General features: G+C 40.5%; 1 protein-coding gene across 2 annotated transcripts in view; it reads right to left on the reverse strand.

Annotated features, from left to right (window-relative positions):
* LOC117554747 (matrix metalloproteinase-17-like) overlaps positions 1-21622 on the reverse strand; it is a 66394-nt gene that overhangs the window by 17825 nt on the left and 26947 nt on the right. For both annotated transcript variants that reach the window (XM_034229237.1, XM_034229236.1), the window contains one exon: positions 13412-13698. In XM_034229237.1, the coding sequence (XP_034085128.1) occupies positions 13412-13698 (287 nt within the window). The remainder of the gene's footprint in view (positions 1-13411; positions 13699-21622) is intronic.

The raw sequence follows: 21622 nt of genomic DNA on the forward strand, positions 1-21622 counted from the left end.
GCAGAGAATTGGGAGGATGAACTAGATTCATTTAGGAAGGCAGAGAGATAGAGATACAGGAAGGACTTTTGTGTATCTCCACACAATATTACATCTTATTAGGTTTCACCAATGAGCCAATAAGCATTTTATCCAGCCAAATGATTACATTGCATGATGATTAAGATATTTCATTTACTAGATCTAAAAATGTTCATGCGTTCCATTCCTCCCGTCCTCAAAAAAACCAGGATCACAGGATAGGAGGGTTTTGATCTTAGGTACCTTTGAGAAGAATAATGCCTGGCTACTTCAAAAACATCACAGAACTCTTAGTGGATGCCCTGGAGTTTGCCTACAGGGCAGGCCTATTTGCTGAAGATTCAGTCTACTGTACATGAGTCTGGACCATCTTTAACAGCCTGGGAAGCCATATAGGGAAAATGTTTGAAGACCTACAATCTTTATAACAGACCTCCTGGTCTCTCGGATTGCATCAGCTATTTTATTTAAATTGTTATTCTAAATTCTTACACATTTATTTAATCATGTTGCACCATTTAACTTGTAAAATGCTGCCACTGGGGGCAAACAACGGAAAGATATGAAATATTCCCCTGCAAACCTTGGGCTGTTATTGTGAAAGGTAAGAATGGAAATAGTGAATGTGGTATGCGCTTCAAAATCTATCACAAGAGAAAACAATATATACAAGTGACAAAGCTTTGTAAATCAAAGTAATTCTGTACTTTATTTATATATGAATAAGTCAAAATAAGAAAAATGTAAAGTTTTATAGTAGTATTCAATAGGATTTAGATTGAGTGGGAAAGCTTGAACTATGATAACCGATCTATGTCATCTATCAGCAAGCTAACATCAGCAGCAAAAGACAGCTAGCAATAACAAGGTGTTAATATTTTTGTTAGAAATAGTCTACATAAAATCCTTACCTAGTGATAAGACACATAATTCTAAGGGCTCCAAGTTCATAGAAAGTACGATTTGTTTTTAAGGGTCACCAAGTATACTCATCAGATTAACGCAACAGTTCAGGGCGTACAGCTGGTCCATTACACTGGTGTTGCCCATAGCCAACAGCCAGTCGACCATTTCGAAAAAAGCATTGCTCTCATGGGTTGAGACCAAACAACACAAATAATTGAGTAACCAGAGATCATTGCCAACAGCTTCCTCATTCTCCAAAATATCTGCCACTCCAGGCCAAAGAAGCTTGGATCCAACATCATTAATGACCCCCTCCACGCACATCATCCAAACTCTTCCTCGCAGGGAGCAACTCGGGATAATTGGAGCCAAAACAGCCAGGCACACAAAGCAGTTTCTACTGCTCCTCATCAATACATCTGTTCTCCTCCGAAACTGGTAAACACAATGGACAACAGCACTGCAACATTTCTAAATATTTTGCTACTAATGGAAGGTTCAGTAACTACCCCCTACTTTAAGACAGGATGGGCAACAAACGGACCTGAACCGTTATACTAATACTCCCACATGTTGGAAGACATTCACTGCAACAAGAAACATAATGGACCAAATCAGAAACAAAGGGGTAGATTTTGCATTTTGCAGTCAAATAAATGTTTGAAGAACACTAAAGCAATAGAACTGTGCTTCACTTTTAATACAGCCATGTCTTCCTCTCCCACTAACCCAGAGAAGAAGATAAGGGCAAGATGTGTTTGGAAACTCGAGGGAACTTTAAAGACACCGGCTTTGTGAGAAAAAAATGTGGATTGGAATAATATGTTTTTCTGCAACCTCGCGCATAATGATGCCGAGACCCTCCAGGTTCCAAATACAGGAGAGTTAAAGGTGAAACCATTATAATTCATTTCCGAAAGGTACATTTTGTGTGTTACTTATTTTGTGTGAAGGTCTGTTTTTTTAAAAGTTACATTTCTAGTTTTAATGTACTTCGCCACATAGTTCTATCTCCTTCCCTATTCATAAAGCAAAGGCACTTTTCATAAGCCAGTATACAAGAAAGTTGATTATAACACTCAAACAGAGAAATGGGCCCAGAAAAACCTTGGGGCACATTTACTATAGATCATTAGTTTATGTTGTTGATGTTCACGCCTAGACTACTGCAACTCCCTCCTGGCTGGTCTACCTGCATGTGCCATCCGACCTCTGCAGCTCATCCAGAATGCAGCGGCTCGTCTGGTCTTCAACCTTCCTAAATTCTCCCACACCACTCCGCTCCTCCGCTCCCTTCACTGGCTTCCGGTAACTGCTAGAATCCACTTCAAGACACTGGTACTTGCTTACCGTGCTGCGAATGGATCTGGCCCTTCCTACATCCAGGACATGGTTAAACCGTACACCCCAGCGCGTGCACTATGCTCTGCATCAGCCAAACGACTCGTTGCGCCCTCGCTGCGAGGGGGACCCAAGTTCCCATCGGCGAAAACACGTGGGTTTGCTATCCTGGCTCCAAGATGGTGGAATGAGCTCCCCATTGACATCAGGACGGCAGATAGCTTGCACATCTTCCGGCGCAAACTGAAAACTCATTTCTTTCGACTCCACTTCGAGCGTTAGAACGATTAACGAAGCACTTTTATACTAATAAAGGACTGGCTTACCTAAAGCCAGTTGAGTAGCACTTGAAATGTTTGGCTCTATGAAACCTGATATACTTATATGACTCTGTTTTCTTCAAGGTTGTGTCTTCCTGGTCGAATGTACTTATTGTAAGTCGCTTTGGACAAAAGCGTCAGCTAAATGCAATGTAATGATGACTCACTCTTTTACATTACATTATTACATGTCACTTGTTAGACGCTTTTATCCAAAGCGACTTACTTACTCAATGCTGTGGGCAATCCCCACAGGGGCAATTTGGGGTAAAGTGTCTTGCCCAGGGACACAACGACATGCTGACTGCAGTGGGGTTTGAACCTGTGACCCCTGATCCGAACACCAACGTACTAGTCCACTACGCCACAGCCTCCCCTTCTTTATCTCTTTAAAATAACATTGACAATGATATAATGAGCTACATAAGTAACATGTAGGTACATCTATTGTGTCAGACCTTATACAGCAGGGCTATTCAACTTCATTAGCAAGTGGGCCAAATAGGAAAATCACAGGGGGTTTGTGGGCCACACAATACTTTGTCAAGGAATCACTACAAATAACTCTTGCTTACAGTAGTGTTAATACTAATACATTAAATGCACTAGTCAAGTGCATCCCTTTTTTTTTTTACTTTAATTGTATCAACATAAATCATTACAGAAAGCAACCAGTCCATAAAAAAGTAGGAAAGCTTCGGTTACAAGGCTTGACACAAAAGTGCAAAATGTTGCATCTTTAAAACTAAGGAGACATGAGGTTTTTTCCCCCAACAGTTCCATGTCCACTAATGTACAAAACAAGATGAATATAATAAAACAGTATTCATCACATTAACAGTAAGTAGCCCTGTGTATAATATCCTTAACACTTCCAAGCATACATAAGGTGCATTGAAGACAACACAAGTCCATAAAATGTAATACTAAATGCAAATAGAACATAGTAAAACAATAGCCATCAGAATCACAATAACATTCATATCTTTGAAACATTTTTACAATTTTTGAAACAGTAAGTAGGCTTGTTTGAATGACCATAAAATGAATGACCTTAAAAACAGATCTGCATACATACCATGCATCAGACTTCTGTCATGTTTAGCCTGTTTGAGTCAGTGAGAGAAATTACACTGCCTTGATATAGCTATTTCAGCATAGTTTGGCTGATAAGTGGTAAGAGCAATCCTGAGACACTCATGCAACTTCTCATTGGTCATGGAGCAACGTGCCCTTGTTTTGATGGCATTCATATGAGAAAAGCTAGACTCACAAGTATAGGTAGATCCAAACATTGTCAGTATAAGCAAGGCCACCTTCCTCATTGTGGGGTACTGATACTGGCTAACATGGTTAGACCAAAAGTCCACTACACCCTCAGACTGCAGGAGCTGTTTTAAAGCAAAGGAAGACTGCACATCAACCAGCTCCATCTGAAAGAGGCTCTCATCAATGCAAGATATTACCTCTTTTACTTTTACACAGAAGTCTGCATCAGGCTTGATGGAAAACGGGTCACGAGCAAACTGCAATACCTCAATTGGAATGCTGAAGCCTTGGAATCTGTCAGTAAAGTTATCAGTCAATTTTGTCTTGAAGTCTGTCATGACTGGCGTTATGTTTGCTCCAGGTGATGTGGTCATAAATGCACAGAGTTTTGGGAAGTGCAGCAGTTTTGTCGTCGTTAGGTCTGTTTTGAAGATCGTTAGCTTTGTCTTGAAGGTACAAAGTCTTTCAACCAAATCAGCGATAGACTTTTCGCGACCCTGCAGTTCGCAATTCAAAGTGTTCAAGTGTCCAAAAATGTCACACAGAAAGTAAACATCTGCCATAAACTGTTCATCTAACATGCGCTCCAAGAGGTTTGTAGCTCGTTTGTGCTTACTCGTGCGAAGGAAAGACACAATCTCCTGGCGGAGTTCACAGAAACGATCCAGGACCTTTCCTTTGCTGAGCCATCGGACATCGTTATGGACGAGTAAGTCTGTGTGTTCAGCAAACGTGTCAGCAAGCAGCTGACGGAACAGGCGGTGTTGTAGGCTGGAGGTTGAGCGAATGAAATTCACAATGTTCATGACAGTGTCCATGGTGTTTTTCAAATCACCACTGAGCTTTGCACACAACACAGATTGATGAATAATACAGTGTAAATACTGCATGTGTGGGGCTATGGCAGATCGACGCGCCACCAGCCCCTGCACTCTGCCGATCATAGCTGGAGCGCCATCAGTGACCAACAGGCACACTTTTTTTTAAATCCAGTTGACGTTCGTTAAAAAACGAGACTATCTTTTGAAAGATAACCTCACCTGTAGTGTGTCCCTCCAACGGAATAAGCCCCAGAAGTTCTTCCCTAAATCGAACTCCATCGAAAAACCTCACATAGATGCACAGCCATGTCAGTACAGTCAGTTGATTCGTCCACAGCGATTGATATAAACTCTGCTTTTCGAAGGTTTTCCAAAAGCTTCCCCGACACATCCTTTGCAAGTAGTTCCACTCTGCGAAGTGTTGTTGTGTCTGAGAGAGGTACTTTTGTAATGGCTGAAGTGACGCTGTCTTTCACTTTTTGGTCAATAACCACTTCATCGATGACAGCAAGCATGCACTCTTTAACGGTCTCCGCGTCGGTAAAGGGCCTCTTCTGTCTGGCTAGTGTCCAGGCTACTCGCAGGGATGCTATCGTAGCTCTCTCTTGTTCTGTGCAAATGCGACTAAAAGCCACTTGACTCCGTTCAAATTATGCTAGCAGTCCCTGTACTTTCCTTCTCCGTTCCTCTGAGCCCACCGGAAAACTGGCAGAAAACGAGCCGTGATTTGAGTTGTAGTGTCGCTTTACGTTGTATTCTTTCATCACGGATATACTTTTGTTGCACAATAAACACACCGGTGTATTACTTGTTGCGGCTGGCAAAGTAAATACATATCTGTCAGTCCATTCATTCTGGAATTGGCGATTTTCCGAATCAACTTTACGTTTCTTGGGCTTGGAGAGAGACATCTTGAAGCTGTTACTCGCTGGCCCACGAACCTAGTGTGTAAAGTGAGTTTGACTGAGCCAATGACAAGTGCGGACACAGTGCGGTTTTTTTTTTTAATGAGCAGAGCGCGGCAGGCAAAATAACGGATTCAAAATAATTCAAATGAATGGAAAAACCAGCGTTTTCGTCGGATTTAGTGTGATCAGACATTAGTTTTATTTATGCTATTACACATATGCGATTTCAATTTGCAGGCAACCTCTTGTGGGCCAGAACAAAGTTATGAAGGGCCTGATTCGGCCCGGGCCGCTAGTTGAATAGGCCTGTTATACAGTATGACGAAATCTCCTTGGTTTATAAAGACCCTCCGATGCACCAGGTACAGATAATTAGTTATGAAATGAATGCAGCTCAGAAAAGCTCTCCATTTATTTGTGATTCCGTATGCAACTACAGTGGCCTCCAGTACTTGGTTAAACTTTGTAAAGGAAAATAAGTATTTAGCTCAAAGGTTAGCCTCTACATTTGAGCAAATACTGCAATGCTAGGGCCTATTATTATAGCAGGTTGCTAGTGTTTATTTATCTTAAAATGGGGGCCTATTAATGCGAAATCCACTTTTTCATGTATTTTATACATCAACATGTGTCCCCTCTGTGTAAAGAGATTCTGAAAGTTTCAGGAACAAAGATTCTCTCTCTTTTTGTCCCGATCCATTTATATAAAAACCTGTCTGAAAATAAGCTGATCAGATTTTGGCCACTTTATGATGTCATAACGATTTTTTTGGCTTGTGTAACCATTAGCCAATCACCAACCAAGGTAACCTCCCCTACCTTATCACCTGAATCTCCTAGAGCACCATTGTGTTCTTTTTAACCAAATATCTCTCAGAGGGGCGTGGGGAGTGGCTCCTTATTTTCATCTGAAGTAACAGATAGAGAATCAGCACTTTTGAAACAGGGCTGAAACAGAGGGGATTATGAGATGCTACAATGATCTGTTTGGTATTTGGAGTCAAACACTTCAGAGACCTGTTTTGTATATATCTGAGACCTATAACATATTGAGGGAAAACAGTATAATAAGTGACCTTTCATTGTAAAAAGGCATATTGGTTATTCAATTGAGTGTCATTCAAAAAACATTTTGTTTCACAGTTGATTTTAATTCCAGGTTCAGGAACACAAAAAGTACAAGAAGTGTTCAAGTGTTAATAATAATATCAGTGCATTATAAACTCAGACAATTTATCAGTTCCTCACGTAAAAGTAATAGCAAGTGTCAGCAAGTGTTTCAGCAAACATTTTCTGTGGTTAGTACAGGCCCAAGAGTATAATCCCTTTCTGACATCTCCGTCCTGCGTTCACATGTTTATCCGCTAGAGTTTCATGTACACAGCCTAGTTTTATATTACCTAGCCTTGGAGATACTATAAATCCGTCCACTGGCAATGTTCTTAAAGTTTGAATGATAGACCACAAGCGACCTAATGGTTGTGTCGTAAATGATCTATGATCGGAAGTTATTCTGAAACCCAAATACTCTGGAAAATGGCGCATAGACAAAAGCCTTTTTGGCTATTTGGCCAATGGTCTTTTGTTCCAAAAAGCAAACCAATGTTCTGAAAGCATGTTGATCCAAAATAAACTATCTCCCCCACAACATACAGAATCACATGGCTTATTATGCAGAATAACTTCATTTTACCTTAGAGTAAGCCAACCAGAGACCGAGTAGTGCGGGTCATAATTAGCTATCAGCCCCTGTTGGTTGCAGTCTATTTTTCAAAGCATTGTGTATAACAGAATGACAGATATGGGCTTGGTTCAATTGGACACATATTGAACTATTGGGCTGGCGGAACAATGGCACGGCTTTGTTGCCTCATATTTCCTATAAAGTCAGTAGACCATAAGACAGACATTTTAACCATATGTACCCTTTATACAGTAGATGACATAACTAGATTCCTCATTTTTCTGTGTTAGTTACTTAACTTTGGAGGAAAGGTAAACCAAAAAAGATTAAGTCTTGGTTTGCATATTGTTTCCGGAGTCCTATCTGATTGGTATCTCTGTTTCTTCTTTGCAGCATTGTTTGCTGGTTTGTTTTTCAGTTTTCTATTCTGTATAGTTCTTGAATAATTTGTTATTGTCTGCTCGGTTAGAGCCAGCATCAGTCTGGAAATGTGGTGGTGTTTGGCCCGGGGCAATTGCAAGATATTACGTGATATAAAGACCGTGTTTGAAGACAAAACTTTAAAACTTTAAATTACACTTTCAGGGTTCTATAAGTAACATGAGACAACATGATGTAGCCTAGACAGTCTAAACTCTTTCAGTGACCTTTCAATATCCAGAGTTTTGTCTAGGATGAATTTGCACTTCGTCATTTATCTATTGAGAGTTTTTTTATGAGAGATAAAATAGTGCAATAAGACCTTCCAATCTGCATACTAGTGCTTCTTTTCATTAGTTCTTATTAAATCTAGCTGGGCAACCCATCCTCACAGAGACAAACAGAAACACAGGGTGCACTGCATGCACACCACAGAAGCACATAAACAGAAACATTTGTAATCTTCTGAGACATTCACCTGCTTAATGACGCTTTTGTTTTAGTCAGGGTAATCAGTTTGCAGAAGCAGATTGTTGGCAGAGTGCTAATTAATAGAAGCATCTGCTGCCTGTCAAAGCATAAACAGCACTTCTAGACCTCTATTTATTTGATCTCATGGAGGTTCCGCCCTCTCACGACTCCCAATGGACACACGAACCATCAATCTCACAGCGGGAGTGAACTGGTCTGCTTAATGTGGTGCTTAATATTCCTCTATTCAGCATAATAATCGTACACATTAAGAGATGGCCTTGGCGGACCCAGACTTAGGGTCCCGCTGAGAACAATGTACCAGGAGTTGGGGGAGGGGAATTAGCAAAGGCAATTACTCAGCTACGGATTTGTTCATTTTCTAAATACGATTACATAGCTCCCCAATCTGCTGAAGCACCAACATTCACTTCTTACCCTCTGGGCTGACCTATCACGTTTACATCTCCTCGAGGGATTAGATAGCTTTTGAAAAAAGTTGCTAAGAACAACAATTTGTGAATCCGATAGCTTTGTGGGAACAGAGCGGAGCCGGGCAGGATTTAACGTCTGCTGCACAGAGGCAGAACGACACGTATAAGCAGCGATACTGACATCAGCTATGCCTAGGGACAACTTGATGATGAGGGGAGGATGTTTGTGAGATAGCAGCAAGGTGAGGCTGGCAGAGTGTGACTTGAAGAAATTAAGAGTTGTTTAATTAACTTTTTCACTAAGCCTCAGTGCACCAGTCTGGCAGCTTCAGAGAGGAGGAGAAGGCAAACTGAGCGACTTAAATCTTTATAATCCAGAGGTGAGCAAAACACTCCAACACCACAGAAGAGAGAATTATTTTTGGTCTGCGTCTATTCTTTGGGAGCTAATTAAAGCCATTTCAGTTTTCTAGTCCTTCATAAGATTTTACAGTTCAAAATAGGAGTCAGTGCTTACGTCACGGATGAAAAAGTCTGATGCACTGGATGCGAATTTCACCCTTGAAGGGATTCATCACAGAGGACGAAAGGAAATAAGAACGTCCAACCAGGTATGATGATTCACAAAAATCAACCAATATTTTCCGAGAACAATTTATATACAGACCCAATGGGGACCATAAGTCTCACTGAATTATTTATGAAACAAACAACATCATTTACATAAGCACTCAAACAAGTAAAAAGGGCAATAACTTGGTTGTCTACCATTTTCAAGTTAAAACAATTTTACTTTTTCCTTCAGTACGAATGCATTTATTTTACAGCTTTTTCTATACGTTTGTGGTTGTTATAACCTGTGAACAACTCAGTTTTGGTTAGCACTATGATGAATGCAGACTGTTATTGCACAGTGAGAAATGCCAGTCATACGGACAAGGTTTTGACCGCTTCCTCCCATTAACCCTTTGTACATCTGAGCAGCTGCACCCCTCACTCAGGCTACACTAGAGCATCGTCTGCCACTGCTGCGGGACGTCTAATTGGAGCAGATTGAGCTGCTGTTCTGTAACATATGGCTCACAGCCCAAAACAAAGGAGGGAGACCCACGCAGGTCATGGTGGCCCCATCACAGACTCACCAGCTGGGTACACACACACACACACACACACACACACACACACACACACACACACACACACACACACACACACACACACACACACACACACACACACACACACACACACACACACACACACACACACACACACACACACACACACACACACACACACACACACACACACACACACACACACACACACACACACACACACACACACACACACACACACACACACACACACACACACACACACACACACACACACACACACACACACACACACACACACACACACACACACACACACACACACACACACACACACACACACACACACACTCTAAATCCAGATATGTGAAACCAGACAGGGAACTTTTGGTCTTTCAAAATATGACCTCTTTTTTGCAAGATAGTTAAATTGTGGTTATGCTTACGGTCTATGACAAGCTAAAAGTCTGTACACTAAAACTCAAGAGGAGAAATAGATAACAGCTTCGGATATTATGAGAAAAATGTGGGCAAAATGCAACTGACCATGCGATGAATACTGTTGGTGGTGAGGGTCTTTTTGGTGTGTAAATGTTTAATAAGTAACTTAAAACTAGCTAACAAATATTCCTGCTTGGATGCTTTGTGTTCCACAAATGTCAACTTTAGTATGATGCATTATCAAATAAATCCCTGGGACGTGAACTGTAGCTGGGATCTGTTTCCCACAGTGAAAAACACTGAATATCACACTGTCTACTGTCATTGCATCTGTGTGGTGAAATCACTCGTAATGTAAATGCAGTTGCTTCATAAAATACTGCTAACTTATAGATTTCTCTCTATTTTGCTTCCAGCTTGGGAGGAGGTGTTCGTGTCAGGTTTTTGTCATAAATTCATCTTTCATCCAGAGATTTATCTACCTGGGAGTGTGAGGTGAGAAAAAGGTGTAGTTAGAAATAGGTATAAGCTGTCAAGTCCTGCGATTCAGTTTCTTCTGAAAAAGAAATAGAGGAGGAGTAATGGCAAACTCCATGTATCACAAACCTTTGGCAGGCCCCTCATGTCTTGGCTGCAGGAACTTTTCAGCAGATGTCGGCTACCTATATTCAGCATGGCTGTAACAATTACTCTGCCTCTGCCTTGGTACAATTTGCAATTAAATCAAGAGAAAATAGAGTCATTCGTTACCCAACACAGCAAGTATAATTACAAAAATCAATGCTCATTCATTGAGTTGACCCCAAATGTAGTGGCCCGATTCCCTTGATTATATTTCAAAACAGACACAGTGGGTACATTTCCTTTGGCGTTCCATGTTTAGAAAAATGTGTGACTTTTTGAAGCAGACAATAACGAGGATGCACTTCACAGTGATTGGTCATGGTTGTGAGAGTAAAACATTTTTTTTACAAAAGTTATTTTTCTCTTTTACATTTGTTCACACTGAATCAGACTGAAATGGACCCCTTCCAAGTTTTAGGTGACAAACACATTTGAATGGTTTTCTGAAAATACAACCACAACATAACATTCTAACAAGCCTTTTGCTCATTCGTTTTTTTATTATCAGCCTGTTATATTAACTGACTCAGGATGACAGGACATTTGTCACGCAAACTTTTGCTTTATGACCCAGCCTATAACTCAGCTTGGTATCAGATTGCTCCACAATGCTGCATTTATGGGTTTTGATAGTGTTGAGATAACAAACCACTGACCTTCCTATTGTAAAGCGCTCATTTAAGTCCTGCACCACCATCTTCATTACTGTTTCGCGGTGTGCCTTAAAAGCCTATGTTTTAATGTACTTAAAATAAAATAGTCAATACGCCAAACTTGTTAGACCTTGAATAACTAGGGTAAGAGGACCGTGAGTTGAGATTGTTTTGTTCATGCTTCACTTGATTTTTTTCAAACTTGAGAGATGTTTTAGCCGAATGTTTCCCATGTCTGACGGCCATCTATCTTTCAAAAAGCAGGGGTGAATGGAGGTACTGAGCAGAGGAGAGAGGAAGGGCATTGTATGTTCACTCATCCAGATGAAAGGAAGACTAAAGAAAGCAAGTCAAAAGGAGAGTTAATGATTTATGCTGTCATTCGTGTGACCGCACTGAGACAGCCTTTGCCTGACGATGCATTCTGTGCGACTTGATCACTCCATCCGTTCATTTCACCCGGATGAGCGGACTTATAATGCTTCCTTGCCCTTTGCTGTTTGCCACCTACCTCCCTACCCCAAAGGACAGCTGGGAGGGTGACGCTGAGTGACAATACCGCCAAGGTTTAGAGAACGCAATGAGTCACATTTTTGAATAATGGTCCCGCTGTGCCACCGATAACTTCATTTGCTCCAGAGTGAACACAAAAAAGCATTGGAATTCACAATGATTCATAATATAACAAGGACACAGCAACGAGGAGTGAGGAGGAGGCGAGTGAATAATGATGTCAGCAGAGAGGACAGTTATTGTGAGTGAACGTACGAGAGTGAATGTGTGAAGGTTACTCTCTAAAGCCAAAACAACAGATCCCCTTGTTGTGTTTCTCAGGGCTGTCAAAGAATAACAAATATTTCTAATATAACCTCGTCTATTTTTGATTGGCAGAGCTGATTGAACTCCATTTAGAGCCGCTGTCATCCTGTCCTCATTTTAAACTCGCAGATCTCCCTCAGCGGGTAATCAAGCTCTTTCAAAACTGTTTGATGAAAGTAATTTGGCCAGATCATTCAGGATAACGCTGCATAAAGCAATCTATAAGCCCACACAGCTCCAAGCAAGAAACAAACTGAATGATGTTCCCACTGAAAAGGGCCAAACACAGCCTGACAAAATACCACAGATTGTAATTCAAGTTAATAAGCCATTCTGTAGCAACATTTCATTCAAATCTAAATATTAAAAAGCCCTACAGACAATTTGGATGATTATGACTCAAACTTCTGCATTGAAACCAATACAAAACATATATATAACATCTCAGTAATTGGGCTAAAATGTATACATATTCATGAATCTGCCATCCATATTTTTCAATGTTGCTTTTTAGAGCAAATTATAAAACCTTTGTAAAAAAATAATGTCAGGCCAAAAGTCCAAAACCAAAAGATATTTACACATCATTGTATTAATTGTAATACTTTAACAGCAAGATGACAGCGGCAAATCCTCACATTTGAAAAGCTGGAACCAGGCAATGTTGGGCATTTTAAATCCAAGAGCTAAAGTGATTTATAAATTATCATGCTGAGGATTAATTTTGTACCATATCAGCATTATTCAAACTTTTGAAAAACAATGTCTCAGTCACTCAGGGTAGTGCGCATATCTTGCTGCCAACACACTTTGTTATTCTGTAGACATTTTGGGATGTCAGCATGTACTGCAATTAGTTGAATCACGAAGGTGTAGCAAGCAATTAAGGGCTGCACTTCACTCACACCTAGAGCAGTGGATCCCAAGCTGCAGTTGCCAAGGGGCATGTGTGAAAAGCTCAACAAATGTACTCCCTCCTCAACTAAAATTGTTGTGGTTGGGAAGGAAAATAAACAGGAATAAAGATGTTGGGATGCTGCCAGTTGTAACACTTTTCTGCAGATTTTCAGGTTCATTTTTGTATGTTGTGTCTCTACTGGGAAATGTCTCCATGCGTTATACATTTGTACAAACATAGACACTGCCTGCAAAGTTCCTCACCTGGAGATCTGAAGGTCCAGGCCTCGTCATCGTCAAAGTGTGTATCCCCAGCTGTGAACCTCTCCCCGGGGAAGAATGCGTGTGCCACGGTGCCCCCTGGCCCGTCAAAGGGGTATCCATCGTTGTGGTCGGCCTTAGTGAAGTCTATCTGAATGTCCGCATCGCTGCCGGCCACCTCGTGGAAGTTTAGCGGCGCGATGTCACTCCAGACCTTCAGGGCGTAATACATCAGGGCTCGAACTGTGTCCCTGCCCAGCAAGGCAGAGTCCTTAGGGAAGGTCCTGACTCTGAGAGGAGAAGGGGACACAGGGAATATGTCACTTAAGAGAAGAAGAAACAAGAAGGGGTGAGGAGGAGGACAGGAAGGACATGGGGGTATTGGTGGCTGATGAAGGAAGAGGATGGGAGACTTGACAGAAGAGCAAAGTAAAAGTGAAGACAAGAGAGAAGAGTTGGGCAAAGTGAGGGTAATAAAAAATAGTGATTGGCAGGAAACATGAGGAGAAGAAAAGGAAAATGAAAGGAGGAAAGGGTAAGAGAGGTAATACCTGTGGGAGAAGACTAGAGAAGTGCCAAATGCAAGGGTGACACATCAGAGATAAACATGAAGATGGGGAAGGGACACGAAAGTGTGGGAGGGAGAGGGAGATGAGCGCAGGAAACACAAACGAGGAAAAAGGAAGCAGCTAAAGGAGAAAGGCGCAATGGAGATAGCTCCGAATTGTAGAAAAGCACAAAAGCATAAAGGTCAACTACGCAATGTTTGCCACTGGGGGAGAAAGTAAAAAAATCAAGTTTGCATATCTTATGTGGTTCCATTGGTTTTTGTATTTCATGGTTAGGTGCTCCGCTGCTCACACATACTGATAAAGTTGAGAATACAACGTGCATTGGAATAGAGTATGGCATCAGATTTTCCTTTCCCTTCCTTATTTAATTGTCTTGCTTCCTCTCATCACACTTAACATCTCTCTTAGCTGTGTCTTTCCATCAGTGACAGAATTAACAGAAAACCACTCAGAAACCTTCTAAGTTTGCCCTACACTCCTCCATTCTCTCATTCCCTTTCTCTTCTCTCCATCCTTCAGCCTTTGCCTCTTCTTTCTCCTCTGCTTCTACACGGCGCATTCGCTCTCCCCACAAAAGCACTTTGTCTAAATACAAGAGGTGATTTGGCCGTTGCAGGCTGCTCTAGGACATTTAATCAAGGCTCCTGGCCTTGAGAGTGCCGCCACTTCTTCACGTCTACAACCCTGCTGGAAATTGGTTAAAAATGAACAAAGTGGTTTAGGTTTAATTCAAGCAGGGTCAAAACATGTAAACATTTTCATTCCTGATTGCTGCAATACATACAAAAGGTACAGGAAATCGCCCAGTTACAAATGACTTCCTTGAACTGAATTCCTATTTAGTGTTCTTACATACTGAAGGTGTTCAAGGTTATTCTGGCAGAACATCATGCTCGGGTGCATTCCATGTCTGGGTTTTATTCACCTTCTTGACCGGTTTTTAAAAAGGCGCGTCAAACACAAATATCGATTCACATATTGATTGTCATGGACAGACCTGAAGAATAGTTTAATACTACAAGTTGATATGTCCAACACATATTGACTGAATTCCACAAGCATAAACAGAAGTTATTGGTCTCAGAGTCTGAAAGAACAACATACTGGAGGACTGAAATAAAATGGCATCAAATTGGTGCAAGAGAGCCCCAATTCTTGCATGTAGCTCCACCAAAACCTAAACGGCCATCTGTCAACACAGATGTGTTTTTCCATTTTTGCATGGAAGAGGCAATCAAATTGCAAGTTCAGGTGAAATGGTAAATGGAGAGATGTTCAGAAAGTAACAAGGACTATGAACTCTGCCGGGAGATTTGAAGGTGAGCTGTGACTTCTCCAGTGTCTGTGGATAAACCGGCTTATGAATTAATTGTCTGTTACTCATGGGATACCGCACAGGTTTTCTGTTTGGCTGGTGGTTTAATCCATTCTTACAAAAAAAGAAGATCCAGCACACATTTGTTAGCTTGATTTTAAAAAGGTAGAAACCATTTTAATAACCTTTAGTCTGATATCAGAATATTTCCTCAGAAATCAGAGTAACACCCTTTATGATTTCATATCTAAACTCTCGACAGAACGGTCTCACTTGGTCCAAATGCGGTTCTCAAATAGAGGAGGCAGATAGCCAGTGCTGAAATAAAATGTGGCTAAAGTTAAATGAATCTGGTTCATTGAGAACAATGACAAAAAGGAGTGCTCTGATGCATGCAAGGCTATTAAGATTCATTGAATATAAGTCCGCTGGATCCATGATAGAAAAAGGTTTGGGAGAATGAGTCTTAAAGTTATAATCCTTAAGATTTTCATTAAGTTGAGGAATTCACAGGCAATATGTCTTAAATATAAATGAACAAGAAATAGAAGCCAAAGAACAGGCTGCAATCCACAAGCACCTGAGCAAGGCAACCAGCACCCTTCACTGGGCATTGCTGTATGCAGCATTACATTAGGTCAGAGGGAGATCATGACCCCTGACATTAAAGCATGTAAAGATGTTACAGTAGAGACACAAAATACAAATATGAACCTTAACATTTGCATAATAGGGCCCCTTTAAACTCACAAGTATTATAGTAGGAATCCTGGCTTACAGTACCTCTCTCTTTTGCAGTTTCTATGCACACATCCTGTTATGTTTCATTAGTTGAGACAGACAGCACCAGCAATTGTCAAACACTACTCCAATCTCGGTAAACATTTGGGTCACAAATAGTTTCAGAGACCGAAGTTCTGTCACTGTAAACGTAAAAAGCTCTGTCATTCCCGTTCCTTCCATAGCTGGCAACTTGGAAGCTGAGCTCCTGTCAAACAAACCATTTGTTTGACACTTGTTTCAATTCCGAACACAAACCCTTCATGATTAGGGCCTTTTTTTCCTGAGGACTGGTGACTCATTTGTCTGATGGGAGCTTCTCTCCCACATCATTTTTTGCTCCTTTACCAGCCGAGGACCTCTGCTCATGTTGCAGGTACACCCGTAATTCATAATGATACTTTCAAACGTATTTATCTTCCTTGGTTCTTTATCTTTCATGATTAATGCTGCCCTTTCTCTCTGGTTTTAAGACCATTTACACCGTTAGAAAAAGATTCGAAAAAGATTTATAAAATGTAACCGTCATTTTAAAAAGGGATACTTTGCTGCTCATCGTTAGCATTATGTCTGCAAGGCATTTCAAGAGATTCCCCAGTGTGATCAAGACATCATTTGTTAATGACCAAACCTAAACCATCACAGGGGTTTAAAAGAAAAAAGCTTTCCACAGTTCACCCACTAATAAGCTGTATTCTAAGTAAGACTGAGTGGCAATGTGTGTCAGAGAAAAACAATTGTAGCTACATTTGTGTGTTTGTACCATTGCTAGTCTCCCTTTTAATGATTTCACCAGGTGATACACGGTTATGTTTCCGAAGAACACATTGTCCAAACTGCAGAGAAACAAAAGGACATGAGGAACAGGATGATGTAGGTATAGGAAGGAGATAATGAGGAAGCAAAAGGCGGGAGAGGGAGAAAATGAGGGAGTGAAAAGCAGACACTCTCCTAGGGCAGAAATATTCCTGACAACTCCCCATGGTTTCCTCTTCTACAGTTCTAACTTTAGTCAGAATCTGAATTTGTTCTCCGTGAGAATGACACGTTTTTTTTTTTAAGATTCAGCGTTTCTCCAGGCTTCTACACTCAGAGGGATCAGTGATCACACAGACACATTTCCATCTCTGACAGAGTATGTGATGTCTCCCTTTTCCTTACCATCGAAAATGTACCTCATTACAAAAAGCTCTTTAAAAATGGCTGGTGTTACAGACTTGTAAGGCAGGAAAGGATGAGACAGAGAGTGGGTGAAGGCGATGACACCTGGGCGTAAATGCGGGAGGGCATTCAAATTGAGTAAAACAAAAATAGAGATGGTAATTGTATCAACATTCAATACACATTATTATATTTGGGTCACCATGCACTCCTTGGTAAATAGTTGAAATGATTCATTAGTAATGCTGTATTCATTTACTGTATTATCACCCACTATACCAAAATGTACATAGAAAATACACCTGACAACGAAAGATCATCTTCTTTCGTTGTTAAGAAAATAAATCTTGTATCAAAAGCCTTTAATGCCTTGGCTTTGATGTTTTTGCTCCAATTTGAGTGTTTTTTTTTACTTTTATCAGAGCATTCCAATACACATTGTTAAACAGAAATCTAACAATAAATTAAATAAATGTCCACAACATTATGGAGGAGGACGGCATTTGCTTTCTAGCTCTGAGTGTAGAGGCAATCCTAGGGCATCAAACAGCTGGAAAACACTTACTGCTTCTTTCAAATGACTTATTATGGCTAGAAAGTAAGTGGACACTTGTTATAACTGCAAATCTATAAAAGATGGGATGAGCTTATGTAAAATCTAATTGTGGTTAAGACATTGGTAGGGTTTGTAAACTTATCAAAGTGTAAGGAGAGATATTGGTCTAGATTTAAAGCAAAAATTAAACATTACATGCTAATGTACAAATATGCACAAGCTCCATCCAATCATAAAAGCCCTTTCTTTCTTCCTCTTTTAATATAAACCACATTAGTTTTTCCTGTTGACACTTATGGTTGGCATTTGATGTAAACTGTTATTGTAAGGATGCAGGGCTGTAAAGTGACATTGTTGCATACCTCCATGAAACACAAAAACATGCATTGCACAATGATCAAGGCTTGCGACGCCTTACTTACTCTACAGTTGAACATGTTAATCACCATGTTAGTATTTACCATGGGGTTTTCAATGTGTTGCAATTCCAAGGTATCTATCTATATTCACTTTAGTCCAACGTTTTTTTTAAAGATGGCAACAAAAGGTGCTGATTAAATGCAATTGAACTCAGTCATGTTTAGGTCACGGTTTCACTCGCATGACACATTTTCAGAGCATGGTATGTTGGGAGGAGCAAAAAACAGGCCTGCAACCAATCCTACCTCCTCTGCCACAGATTAGAGAAAAAGAGATTTAAAAGACTTTGAAATGAGTTGGACGGACATAAGACTGATTAAGGTGAACTCATTCCTTCAACTTGTTTAATTCCATGGCACACTTTTTCTACCGTCATTTGACAAATGAGTAAGGCTTCAAGTAGGTAAATGCTGCTTGGAGTATGAGCTCACAGCACGCACGCAAACACACACAAGACTGCACCTGTTTGACTTGCAATTTCCAAGTACTTCTTATAGGGCTTCAGCACGCAGAGGGATGATTCAGACGAAGAGAGGCAGAGGGGAAAGAAGAGCGGGATTGATGGAGGGAGAGAAACGAGATGAAAAAAGCTCTAAGAGTCTTTTGCAGTCCCCCGCCTGCAGCGTCTCAGCAGGCTATTACTTCCCGTGGCTCTGTAGCTCCACGGAGACATGAGCTGACATCAAAAGTGAGGCTAAACCTCTCTCACACACACGCACACACAGAAATAGTATTCACCTCCTGTGCTCCGTTACCCTCCGTAGACATAAGCTGATTACCCTGAAAATTGAAAGCTCATATACAGACGGTGATTCATATGTGGCTCATATGCTTTTAGGAGATGCACACATGAAGCGCCAGGAACACTCAAAAAATGTATGCTGACAACTAACGATGTGTATTACCGAGAACTTCTCCAACACAAATACACACTTTATGTAATCCAAGCTGTAGATGAAAGACATTAAATTAAAAATGATCTGCACGAGTCTGCCCTATCTTAGTCTATCCTGACCATCAAAGTCACCAACTCTGAGACGCCCGATGTGAATTGTGGAGCAAAACATAATGGGCCCCTAATAAGATACCACTCAATAACAGTTATGGGTTATTCTTAAGGTTCCACCAAGCAATTTCATAGGTTGGTGGCCCCCAATGGCAGCAGAGAGATTTAATGCAGAGGACTTCAATACCTTAGAATTAAGTAGTGCCATGTCAATTAACTCTTTTGGTGGCAGGACGTCTTTGTGGTACAATGAGGGATTTGTGATTGGCCAATCATAGAGGCACCTGTCAAAAATGAGGGAAACTTTACTCAAGAGAATCTATTACTAAAGATAGCTATTTCCAGCAGTGAGCCTCTGTTTGTTCAAACTTCAACATAACATTATAACATGTTGTGTAAAAAATAACATCATTTTATTTCCTGTGTGATTCCTGCACACGTTTATGTCGGTCATTATTGCAATCCCACTGTTATGCTATCTATCCGTCACAGATTTCTGAACCAAAATCTGCATAAATGCATCTGTGTGAGAAAAGTGGATTGACAAGAAGTCGTCAATACGATGAATTTAGTCTGAGACGATTCTAAGTGTACAGAACATAAGCATACAGTATGCGGTAGGGTTATCATCATCATCATCGACATAGAAAAATCCACTGAATAGCCAAAATACCACATTGTTTAATTCCATTAATTCAGCATGACATGTATATTATTAATACACAGTAGTCACACATCACAATTTCAATATAATATCGAAAAATATTGCCTAGCACTATGTTGGAAATAGTCTCCATTAACATGTATTGAGAACATAGCACACTGACGTTAGCATTTAGCCCAAAGCAGCACTGTGCCACTGAGACTCTTGCAGTCAGTCCAGTAACTCACATAAAAGTTTCTTGTTCCATCTTAGGCAAATAGTCCCAGTGGGTCCTAGATATGATAAATGTCATGGATTTTGTAACTTCCCATATGGAAAATATTTGCCCTCATTTTCATTTTTGTCCTGCAAAAGTTCTCAAGATCTCCCCATGCGGACCACAATGCCAGATTATATGGAAATACAATTATTCAACAGTATGTTAAAAGTTAGAGTTATAATGAATGCATTGGTCACAGTACACTCAGCAGGAGCTTTTAAGTATTTCACAGGTGGCGAAGGAGCAAGACAATGGAAAATAATTTGATACTGAGTGGTATGCCCGCCGCCCGGCTATTAGTGCTTTATATTATGACTTACGATAGTCCCAGAACTATAGGACTACATACTAGTGCCTCTCTATAGAGCTGTGGCATTTCTTACCACTCACTAACAACTATGAGCTATGGTTTTAATTAGTACTTTGATGGACCCCTGCTGCTGAGATATGACCATGGCTACACTTCAAATTCTCATTACTGATCGTCTTTTGACTTTGAATATGGCTGTGTTATTTTTTAAATAACCCTTACTGAGGATTCGCGGTGCTTGGCACCACTCAGGTCTCACAAACAATGTATTTTAGCTCCAGGGTATGTTAATACACCCAACAAACTGTATAAAGCATGATGCTGCATTCTATGATGGATTTTCATGGTAATTAACTGTGTGTTCAAGTTCCTACTTCGCTTGTACTTGTACACACCTCGTTGACTTCATTATAAATATAACAAGTTTAAAGAGACAGATCAGAGGTAGTGATGTTTCAATTCAGCATTTAGTCAGTGAGACCCACCCACTGTGTCAGACTAAACAGATGCAGGAAGAAAATATGCTATCTTCCTCTTCATGTTTGTATCTCCCGTTTCTTTCGCCCTCGTTATCCCCATCTTTGTCTCTCCTCCACTCTGCTCGCTACACCTATCCGTTTGAGTTATCAGTTGGGCTGCTAATGACTGCCAGGCTGTCTGCTGTGATAATGGGCTAACAATATGAGATAATGAGCTAACAGTGGGCTGTTACACAACTGGGCCGTAACATACTTGGCTGAGTGCAGCGCGCTGTATTGGCTTTGTGTAAGGGAAAGGGAAAAAAGGTAAGCAGGAGTTACATTGGGGATTAAGGGCTCAGAGCTAGCACATAGACTCCCAGACATCATCACAAAAATAATGTACTTATATTTCTTTAGTGGAAGAAAAAACATTACTTGGATCAGAGTCCTTAAAATAAATGGCTGCTAAGCCAATTGTTTTTTCCCCCAGGTATAAAATAACTGACACTCAAGCTGAGGTGAGAATGAAATATCAAGTGTTTCCTTTACTGTAACTTCATTTAATATTCAAATCAATCAATCTATACTTAATGATGTAAACCATTGCTTAAATCAGGGACTCCCATAACTGTCACACTTTGTATCGCAAACTAAAAGTCTCTGTTCCTGTGAATACCAAATTCAAATCCATAGTATTTTAACACTTGAAT

Source organism: Gymnodraco acuticeps, unplaced genomic scaffold (genome assembly GCF_902827175.1).
Source record: "Gymnodraco acuticeps unplaced genomic scaffold, fGymAcu1.1, whole genome shotgun sequence".
NCBI lineage: Eukaryota > Metazoa > Chordata > Actinopteri > Perciformes > Bathydraconidae > Gymnodraco > Gymnodraco acuticeps.